Source organism: Cucurbita moschata, unplaced genomic scaffold (assembly GCF_002738365.1).
Source record: "Cucurbita moschata cultivar Rifu unplaced genomic scaffold, Cmos_1.0 Cmo_Scf00001, whole genome shotgun sequence".
Lineage (NCBI taxonomy): Eukaryota > Viridiplantae > Streptophyta > Magnoliopsida > Cucurbitales > Cucurbitaceae > Cucurbita > Cucurbita moschata.
The window spans coordinates 7,676,489-7,686,644 of NW_019268517.1; the positions used below are offsets into that span (position 1 = coordinate 7,676,489).

Consider the following 10,156-nt stretch of genomic DNA (forward strand, 5'->3'; position numbering starts at 1 on the left):
TTTTTTTTTTTTTTTTTGTAAAAATCTCTATTTCCCTAAATATATATTATATAACGGGAAAAAGAAAAGTAGCCGTTAGATTGTGAATTACACACAGCAGAGTAACGTTGGAGTTTTTCAGATTGTCTCCAACGGCTAGAAATGTAGCCGTTGGGCAAGATCCCACCGCCTATATCTTCCTCTTCATTCCACACCCTCTCCCAACATCCGCCATTACCAAACCTTCTTCCAACAAAAGCTCAAAGAAATTCATCAATTCTTTCTCAAATTCATCAAATTAATTCTCCATCTCCGAGAAAAAATGGGTTTCTCCATAAGCGGCCACCCACAATCATCAACCTCAATGAGCCGTTCCCATTACCACACCCACAAGCTCTTCCTCTACACCAATTACATCCTCCTCGGCGCCGCCTCCAGCTGCATTTTCCTCACTCTTTCCCTCCGCCTCCTCCCCTCTCTCTGCGGCCTCTCCCTCATCTTCCTCCACATCCTCACCATCGCCGCCGCCGTCTCCGGCTGCGCCATGGCCTCCACCGCCTCAGGCCGTTGGTTCGGCATCCACATGGTGTTCACCGTCCTCACCGCCATCTTCCAAGGCTCTGTTGCTGTCCTGGTGTACACCAGAACAGGGGACTTTCTGGGGGAGTTGAAATCGTACGTGAGGGAGGAGGATGGAGCCGTGATCTTGAAATTGGCCGGAGGGTTGAGTGTAACCATGTTTGTTTTGGAGTGGGTTGTTCTTACATTGGCGTTTTTCTTGAAGTATTATGCGTTTGTTGAAGGCGGTGGTGGGAGTGGGAATGGGGCGGCGGCGATGAGGAGCGCTAAGGTTGAACAGGACGAGGATTTGAAGGACTGGCCTTGGCCGTTTCAAGTTTGATGTGATGGAATGGATTCATTTCTGATTCCACTTTGTTTGGATTTCATTAATTTTTTGTGAAATATGTTCAACTTGTTTCTTAAAATTAGATCTGTAATCTTCAATTTATTGTTTAATGCCATTCTTTCTTATGTCAATCCTGTCTTAAACAAAAAAACATAATTTAAAGGGGACCAGGTGAAAGTCGAGATAATCTTATTGGGTTGAAACACGAGCCTGAAACCCCGATTTGGTGAGGTTTTTGGTATCTCAATGCAATACACGATCTCCTTTTTTTCAAACGAGGTAAGATTTTAGCAATTTTCTGCAGAGTTTAGTTTTTTTTTGTGGTGGTAGTGGAAATTTTGATAGATAAGTCACCCATATTGGGTGGGGTTAGGAATCGCGACTCTTCACAATGGTACGAGTCCACTTTGAGCATGAGCTCTCATAGTCTTTGCTTTGAGCTTTCCCAAAAGGTCTCATCCCAATAAAGATTTAGTATTCCTCACATTTATGAACCGATGATCTTCTACTAATAATCCTTAGCAATTTGTCACTCGACAGAAGTGTACATGAGATTTTCACCTAATACATTCAATTCTTTTGAAGTCTTTCCTTGTCCGAAAACTCTCCTCTTCCACTCTGTCTCAAAGAGTGATCCGGACCAATTCAGTCATATTTTCATTCATTTGGAATATGGATTTTTTTATTAATTTAATTAGAGAACCTCACGTCAGTCCAAATTTGGACAGAAGTGAATCCAAATATTTGATTCTTTTTCTAATCTTCTCCACTCTTCTTCTACATTGTTATTTTTTTTTTAAATTTGTTTATTTATTTATTTATTTTTTTAAATTTGTTTATTTATTATTTTTTTATTCCCTTCGGGTAAGAGAGAAGCTTATTTAAACAACAAATCTTAAAGTCTATTAAAAAAATATTTTTTTTTAGTGAAAAAATAGACAAAAATAAAATAAAATAATGGGCCTAACGGCCCAATGGCCCAAAGCCCCATTGGCCCAATCCCATTTGATTTTATTTTAAGAAACAAAGATGAAAACAAAACAGAGCGAAGAAAGGATCGTTAAACCCTAAGAGAGCCGCCTCATTTCTTCGCACTTTCTCCTCTTCCTCTTAGCAGTTAACTTAGCACCTTCCCGCCGTCTCCTCCGTCGTTCTCTGTGCCACCGTCGACGCCGTACCCCTTCTTCACATATTTGTCTACCTTTCTTGGTCTCAGGTATTCTCCCTATTTACCCCATATTTTTCTACCTTTCAAGTTTCATTCCGTTGCAGTGGATGACATCCCAATGGGAACTGATTTTAAATTTTGTTTTGCCGAAGTTTCATTAGTTTGGTTGCTCATTCGTATGATCCGAGGCCGACGCATTCTATTCTTGTGTTACCTAAAATTGAAATTGGATTGTATATTTTAGAACCCGGCACTGTTTTTAGTTCAATCCTACTTGTTTGTTATTAGTTAATAGTTATATTGGGTTATAGTATCTTAGAATCAATGCATCTTTTACATGAGAAAAGGAATTTTTGTTTCTGAAATTCTTCTTGGGAGGATAAGAATGAAGTTTATCTGATTTATTTTCAATTTTTGTTGCTTATCATGTTGATGGGGTTTTGTTTATATTTGATCTATTACTTTCGTCGTTTAACACTAGTTCATTGGTTGTTTACAGTGTGGAAACTCAGAACAATTCTATAATGCAGTCAACCGAAGCCTCCACTTCCATGGAAGTAGAAGCAGTTTCATCTCAACCGAAGCCAGTAGTTAGCACATTACCCCCAAAACCTCACTTTGATCCTCTAAAGCCTCATGAGATGAATGATGGTCGAGTTCAGTTCCGAAAGGTCTCTGTTCCTCCGCATCGATATTCTCCGCTCAAGAAAGCATGGATGGAAATTTACACCCCAATTTATGAGCAGATGAAAATTGACATCCGAATGAATCTCAAGGCACGAAAAGTCGAACTTAAAACCAGAGCAGACACGCCTGATATCAGTAACTTACAGAAATGTGCAGATTTTGTCCATGCTTTCATGCTCGGTTTTGATGTGATCGATGCCGTTGCACTCCTACGGGTGGATGAACTCTATGTGGAGTCTTTTGAGATTAAAGATGTTAAGACGCTTCGAGGCGAGCACCTGTCTCGTGCCATAGGCAGATTGTCTGGTAAAGCTGGTAAGACAAAGTTTGCCATCGAAAACGCCACAAAGACGAGGATAGTTATTGCAGACACCAAGATTCACATATTAGGATCCTTCGCAAATATCAAGATTGCAAGGGATTCTCTTTGCAGCCTCATTTTAGGGTCCCCTGCTGGAAAAGTTTATTCAAAACTGAGAGCAGTCACAGCCAGATTGGCTGAAAGGTTTTGATCTTTCATGATTATTGTAGTTTTCATGAGAAGTTTCTATCGAATACTCATTTTTGCTCACTGGGAAGAGTTTATTGATTATTGAAAAGCTTGTGCATTGAAGTTATGTTCGTGATCCGATTATGAATCAATCTGAAAATGGGTATCAGGTGATTGACGTTAATAGCTATGCTGATTGATTGTGATCCGATTATGAATCAATCTAAAAATGGTATCAGGTGAATTACGATTGAGGTTCATATGTAATAGCTAAGCTTATTGATTGTGATCTGATTATGAATCCATCTGAAAATGGGTATCAGGTGTTTGACATTTATCTTGTTGATCGAGGTTCGTATGTAATAGCTATGTCGATTGATTGTGATCCGATTATGAATCAATCTTAAAACGGGTATCAAGTGATCGACATTTGACAACATTTTGCTTGTCGAGAGGTTCATATTTAATAGCTATGCTGATTGATTGAAATGATATTGATATCCCTTTGGGTCTATGTCGCAATTAAGGTGGATGCAGTAAATAGCTATTTGTGGACAAACACTACATAATTTGCATTTATCCAACAAATTAAAATGATACACTATTTACATTGCATTGCTTGAACAACTATTTGAAAATTAGAACTATTTCCCTAAATTAACAGCTATGGAGCTCCTAACATTGTGTTTGCCATCAGACCATGCTAATTCCCCAAACGCATAGCCCTCTTGACTTCCCTTTCCACTTCTCTGCAACACCATCTTGAAGCTCTTCTCTTCATCCATGGCTGTAAATTGCAATGTACTTGGCTCAACCGCGATAGAGACTTCCAAAGGCGCCTTCACTTGAGCAATATACGTCCCTGGACTTCCTACGTTCTTCAACTTTCGATTGATCGTCACAGGGCCCGTTTTCAGATTTGTGACTGAGATCGAAGGGTAATTCAAATCCGTCACTTTGAATGATGGATCGCAAACAAATAACTTGTGGGATAATTTGTTGATTTGTGTTGCATTCTCGCCTCGAGCACACAAGAAATTGAGGTAATCATCTATTGAAATGTCGTAAACGAGGCCAGGATCCATCACACTGTTTGGGTCAACATGTCCGTTGCCGTATGCCAACGGAGTCGCTTCGAGTCCGGTAAAGTCTAAGATTGGATTGAAGTTGTTGGCGTTTGTTTTGGCTGCACAGATGAAGTTTATGGAAAGTTATTTAAATAAAAAAAACAACCATATAGAAACACAGACATGTTTTTCTATTTGATTATGCGATAAAACCTGTGGTCATGATTGCAGATTTAATGGCGGCTGGACTCCATTTAGGATATCGAGATTTGAGAAGCCCTACAATGCCAGCAACATGGGGGCAAGCCATGGATGTGCCAGAATCTACCTTAAAAGGAGCTCGACGATCATCAACCTGTAACTCTATCAGTGGTATTTCATCAGGGTAAGCCGCTATTATATTCACACCTGGTGCTGTTATATCAGGCTGAAAAAAAAAAAAAAAACGCTAAGTTTGCATGAATTTAAACTAAAAAACTCCTAGAAAAAAACAAAAAAACCAACCTTAAGGATTGATCCCTCGATTGTACTGGGGCCTCTTGATGAGAAATCTGCCATTACTGGCGATGGATTGACATCTAATTCTGTCTTCACAGAACTGATGCAAGCCATTGGTGTCCTGATCAAAGTTCATGTCAATATGCTTCAAAACTTGTAGTAAAAACAATACATTTAATGAACAATATTGAGCAACAATACTTCGTAGATTTGATGTATTGGAAGATGGATATGCCGTCGTTGAAGGTTACATGGGAAGCTGGGAGGAGGTGCAGATCAGTGGCAATGGCATCCCCATTGTCCTTATCGTTAACCAAAATCATGCCAGCAGCCCCTGCTTGGGCCACTACATAGCCCTTTGACACTCTTGAAATGACCCCTCGAAGGCAAACCACAATTTTCCCTGCCAGCTTTGTGGGATCAAGCGATCTCTCATTACAAACCTCCCTGCAATAACTCATGCATTGTTTAAGTGTTCATTAGAAATGGGTATGCATTAGATATACTCACGCATCACTGCTAGAGGCATTGTTGGCTTTGGCATCCACAGCATTGATTAAAGGATAGAACTTGTTGAATGCCAATGCTTTAGAAGAAAAGCTTGTTCCCTTGAGTTTCTTCTTGTTTCCGAGGACGACGAAGTTTGTGAAATCACGATCGATCGTACTAGCTCCAACGGTTAGAACCCATGGCGATACATTTGATACGGTCGCCGGAGTCGGTCCGAAGTTCCCAGCGGAGCAAACAACAACAATGCCATGTTGAACTGCATGGAAGGCTCCTACAGAGAGTGCATCTCTAAGAAACTCTTTTGGTTCTCCACCGATGGAAACCGAGATAACGTCGACACCATCACTGATTGCAGCGTCATAGGCAGCTAAGGCATTTGGATCCAAACACTGACGACCTTCTACTGGCCAACATACCTTGTAGGAAGCGATGCGGGCTCGAGGTGAACCGCCTTTGGCAGTGCCATTGGCCATGGCAAAGACATTAGCTCCAGATACAAAATTGCCTCCAGCTATGGATAAAGTGTGTGTTCCATGGCCTTCTTGGTCTCTGGGAGAATTGAAGGTAGCATTGAGGATACCATAGCCTTTGTTGAAGAATCTTGCTCCAATCAACTTCTTGTTGCAATGGAAGTTGGGGTCTAAATCACTTTGACAAGTTCCCTTCCACCTCGAGGGGATAGGACCATACCCTTCGTCACTAAAGCTCTTCGCTTCTGGCCAAACGCCTGTATCCCAATTACATTGAAAAGTAAGAAAGAAGAACATAATTGTGAGATCCCATATCGGTTGAGGAGGAGAACGAAACATTTTTTACAAGGGTGTGAAAACTTCTTCTTAGCATATGCGTTTTAAAAACCTTGAGGGGAAGCCCGAAAGGGAAAACCCAAATAGGACATTAACTGTTAGCCGTGGTTTGGGTCATTACAAATGGTATCACAGCCAGACACCAGACGATGTGTCAGAAAGGAAGCTGAGCCCCGAGGGGGGGAGACGAGGCGGTATGCCAGCAAGGACATTAGGCCCCAAAGGAGGATGGATTGGGGAGTCTCACATTGATTGGAGAAGGGAACGAGTGCCAGCGAGGACCCTGGCCCCAAAGAGGTGGATTGTGAGATCCCACCTTGGTTAGGGAGGAAAATTACAAGGGTGTGGAAATCTCTCCCTAACAACCGCGTTTTAAAAACTTAAAAAGGAAGCCCGAAAGGAAAAGTCCAAATAACACAATATCTTCTAGTAGTGAATTTGGACCGATACAGTAACATAACAAAAAGAGTGATTTGAAGGGGAAGAATAGAAGAAAAAGAGTGATTTGAAGGGGAAGAATAGAAGAAACCTGAGTCAAAGTTAGCTATGATTGTATCATCACCAAATCGCGCGGCGTTCCAAATGGAGTTCAAAGGAATTCCTTCATGTTTTTCCATTCCGAGAAAGTTCCATGATCTTGTCGTGTGCAATGTTCTTGCTTGACATTCAAAAACTGAAACTACATTTGGAAATTCTGCCACGTTTTTTAAAAACATCAGCTTTGAGTTTCTTTCAACAAGAAAAACATATTGACTTGTTTATAAATGTATGAACAATTTACTTGCAAGTTCCGATGCTTGGTTTTCATCAAGCATGGCTGCAAAGCCATTGATGTGTCTATTGTACGAGTGGGAAATTGCTTCTTCGGCTATGTTCTTGCTACATGAACAATGACAAATAATTAGCTAAAACAACGTTAAATTATCTTTAGAATATTAGAGATGATTACCTTCCCGACACTGATTCCAATAAATTATAATGAGACTCTGTTACACGTTGATGATGCAACGAAGAGGTATTCGAACCATGAGAAAGTGATCCCAGGTACACAATGTAAGGCTAGACGAGTAAAAAAGAAAACCCGATGAATCAAAAAGTGAGTATTCCAAACGAGAATCGAACGATAATGATAGAACGAAAAGAGCTTGTTTACCTTTTTTGTGGCAATGATGCATGATTGGAAGAGCATGAGAAGAAAGAGTATGAAAAGCAATGGAGAAGGATGGAAGGCATTCATGGCTCTTGTTTGGTTCGATTCATTTCAACATTCTTCCTTCCATAATATAGCATTGTAATCCCTAATTATACCAGTGGTTAAGCTAATCACAATAATTTTCTTTTGCTTTGTTAAAAAAAGTAATTTCCTTTTTTACAAATTGGGTAATAAAAGTAAATAATTAAGAGTGTCATCCAGCCAAAATTTATGGTAAAAAAAACAGTTTAAAAAAAGCTTTGAAAATAAAGGACGGTATTTTTAGGCTTATTTAATAATCTTTTCTATTTTCTATTAAAGAAATTCTCAAAAACAAAAATCATACCTAAAAACATAAAACCCGAGTCTTACCGATGCGTAGACTCGACGCACAAAATCTAGTTCAATTTAGGCTTGACCCCATCCTAGATGGCTCTCGAGCTTGGGTTCATTTGATCCAACCCATCTTATTCTTTATGAAAATCAACCTTGGCTCATGAAGTTTGGTTCGATTTTAGTACGATCCCACCCAGGATGGTCCTGGGTTTAGGTGAGTCACGTCGATCCAGTTTTTTCGTTTGAGATGTCCGAGGATTAACCAAACATGTTTGATTCATGTTCTCCTGTTTTAAAGTGGGCTTTGCATCATGTTGGGCATGGTCGGGTTGAACTGCTATTCGGGTCCAACTAGAGGGGTTGAACTATTATTCGATTGACTCGTGTCCAGTTTTATGGCATTGAATGTAGGAAAAAATAGTATCTTTGTTGAGCTACTAAGACCACCATTACTAAAAAGGTATTTTTCCGTTCAACATTTCAACGATCTATTTTAAAGCACGCTACTAAGACCACCATTACTAAAAAGGTATTTTTCCGTTCAACATTTCAACGATCTATTTTAAAGCACGTAGTTGGCTTACATTATCATGATTTGAATATGCAAAGTTGGAAGACTCCTACAAATTTGCTGAGCTTTGAAATTTACACGCTTGCTTATAAAAACTAAAGAGTCAAATAGGTACGGAAAGCGATGTGCAGCAACTCCCCCACGCCTAAACAAGTTTGATGATAATAATTATCTTAATTTTTCATTTTTTATTTTAAATAATATTAATTTTTTACATAAAAAAAACCAGTTTTTACCTCTTATTTATTATATTATATCAACTTTTGTTCTAGAAATTAGAAAATTGTGGTAATATTAAGTTTTTAAAAAATATCCTCGACTTTAAGAATCTTTTAAATCATATTAAAGCTTAATTTAATTGAAGTTTTTTAATTTTGACAAGATTATTCAATGGTAAATTTGGACATTTTGTGTAAAATTTAATTTTGTTGAAATTACTCGATCTATATATCTTTTTATATTGTTTTTTTTTTCATTTTTAAGATTGGTGGATAAATTAGCTGGAACTAAATATTAGATAAAAATTACAATATTTATCTAAATTTAGAGTCTTATTTAATGAAATTTAAGGTTAAAGATGAAAATTAATATAACTTAAAAAGTTTATGCATATTTAATTTCTGACCTTTTTTTTTTTTTTTTTTTTTTGAAAAATACTTCCATTCATGACTGAGTGGATGTCTACTTCTTGGATACGTTTTCAAAAATCAACTTAAAGCTAAGTTTTAAAAATTTTAAAAATAATTTTAAAATAATTTATCATTATTTTTAGAATTTGACTAAAAATTTAAATATTTAAAATGAAATAGGGAAGAAAAAAATAAATGCAATTTTAAAAAATGGAAGTATTAAGATATTATCTTCCGTAATTTTTTCTCATTGAGCTTGAAAGAACTAATTTAACCTAACATTTATCTATCTTGCATTATGCATTAATTGAATTTCTGTCAATGGCTTATACAAAAAAGATCATTAATCAGAGTAATTGAACCTAGAAACAGTTTAATCAAACTCAAATCTCTCTTACAATGATCGAACTAAAAGAACCGAAAGTTTATTGAATCTATCCTAATCTCTTATCAAATTAGCCTATGCGTTTATGCAAATTACAAACTAAACAATTTGATCAAGATGTATTTCAACCGAATTCATATATATTATCGTCAAAAGCAGAGAAAATGTATCATATGAACGGGGGAGAAAGAACAATCAAAAGAACAATCAAAATGCCTGTTCTAATTAGAAGAAAAAAGCAAAAAAAAATTACGAGAAACTATATGCATAATGAAGCAATACCAAAGCATTAAGGAGAGAGAAAAAAAAAAAGAAAAGGAAGCGAAGATCCACAGAAGAAGCAAAAACCTAGAAGCGACGAGGAGGCGCAGCGAAGAAAGGTCTTCCACGGCCGCAGAGATCTCCATCGCAGAAATCGACCTTATCCTTAATCTTATGGAATCCGTCTTTGAAAATTCCGAAACCGAAGAGCAATCCGATGGCGACGGCCACCAGAACTAGGCAAGAGCAGAACATGCACACCTTTCCAAAGCAGCACATGGTCGCAGAGGCCGGATCTTGCTCGTTGGTGTGAATTTGTGGCAGGAAATGGCGAGGCAGAGAAAGAGGAGGAAGGGAGGAAGGAAGATGGAGGTGCTTTTGAAGGCGATGGCGGCTGTGGAGAGGCTTGAAATGAAGGCAACAGTTTCCGGAAAGCGTTAGGGATTTGGTTTTGGTTGGGGAAGAAAAAGGGGAAAAGGAGTTGTGCTTTTGGAGGAGGAGGAGGAGGAGGGGAGGATGGGTGAGGAAGACGTGGCAGTTGGATTAGGTGGAGCTGTTTGGTGGGAGCGTACCATCAGATTCAACTCCCCCCATTGCTCTCTAAAATAAAACTCTTCTAATCAAATTCTTTTTTTTTTTTTTTTTTTTTTTTTTTTTTTTATATTATTTA

General features: G+C 38.3%; 3 protein-coding genes across 5 annotated transcripts; 2 read left to right on the forward strand and 1 right to left on the reverse strand.

The window, feature by feature from the left end:
- Nucleotides 1-189: 189 nt before the first annotated feature.
- Nucleotides 190-1,014, forward strand: LOC111459467. The gene has a single exon (XM_023102428.1). The coding sequence runs from the start codon at nucleotides 302-304 to the stop codon at nucleotides 878-880; it is 579 nt and encodes a 192-aa protein (XP_022958196.1). The 5' UTR covers nucleotides 190-301; the 3' UTR covers nucleotides 881-1,014.
- Nucleotides 1,015-1,911: 897 nt separating this feature from the next.
- Nucleotides 1,912-3,654, forward strand: LOC111454213 (RNA-binding protein pno1-like). Of its 3 annotated transcripts, none has more exons than XM_023095602.1 (2): nucleotides 1,912-2,102; nucleotides 2,554-3,654. In XM_023095602.1, the coding sequence occupies exon 2, from the start codon at nucleotides 2,579-2,581 to the stop codon at nucleotides 3,251-3,253; it is 675 nt and encodes a 224-aa protein (XP_022951370.1). In that variant the 5' UTR covers nucleotides 1,912-2,102; nucleotides 2,554-2,578; the 3' UTR covers nucleotides 3,254-3,654. The 3 variants fall into 3 exon arrangements, with proteins under 3 accessions (XP_022951370.1, XP_022951376.1, XP_022951385.1); XM_023095608.1 differs by having other exon boundaries at nucleotides 2,567-3,654; XM_023095617.1 differs by having other exon boundaries at nucleotides 1,918-2,102; nucleotides 2,585-3,654.
- Nucleotides 3,655-3,875: 221 nt separating this feature from the next.
- On the reverse strand, nucleotides 3,876-6,942 carry LOC111450435 (subtilisin-like protease SBT5.3). Its single transcript, XM_023090557.1, has 7 exons — nucleotides 6,894-6,942; nucleotides 6,642-6,806; nucleotides 5,307-6,033; nucleotides 4,998-5,243; nucleotides 4,803-4,917; nucleotides 4,512-4,725; nucleotides 3,876-4,417 (listed from the first exon to the last, which is right to left on the reverse strand). Exons 1-7 carry the CDS (start codon nucleotides 6,925-6,927, stop codon nucleotides 3,876-3,878), a joined length of 2,043 nt encoding a protein of 680 aa, XP_022946325.1. The 5' UTR covers nucleotides 6,928-6,942.
- Between the last annotated feature and the right edge of the window lie 3,214 nt (nucleotides 6,943-10,156).

Bases quoted from the DNA above. Each gene is read 5' to 3' on its own strand.
- LOC111450435 (XM_023090557.1), bottom strand. From the start codon at position 6,927: ATGCTTGATGAAAACCAAGCATCGGAACTTGCAA. The intron at 6,807-6,893 runs GTAAATTGTTCA...AAAACGTGGCAG, and splicing joins CCAAGCATCGGAACTTGCAA to AATTTCCAAATGTAGTTTCA. The intron at 4,726-4,802 runs GTTGGTTTTTTT...TTTTTTTTTCAG, and splicing joins TCGAGGGATCAATCCTTAAG to CCTGATATAACAGCACCAGG.
- LOC111454213 (XM_023095602.1), top strand. From the start codon at position 2,579: ATGCAGTCAACCGAAGCCTCCACTTCCATGGAAGTAGAAGCAGTTTCA.
- LOC111459467 (XM_023102428.1), top strand. From the start codon at position 302: ATGGGTTTCTCCATAAGCGGCCACCCACAATCATCAACCTCAATGAGC.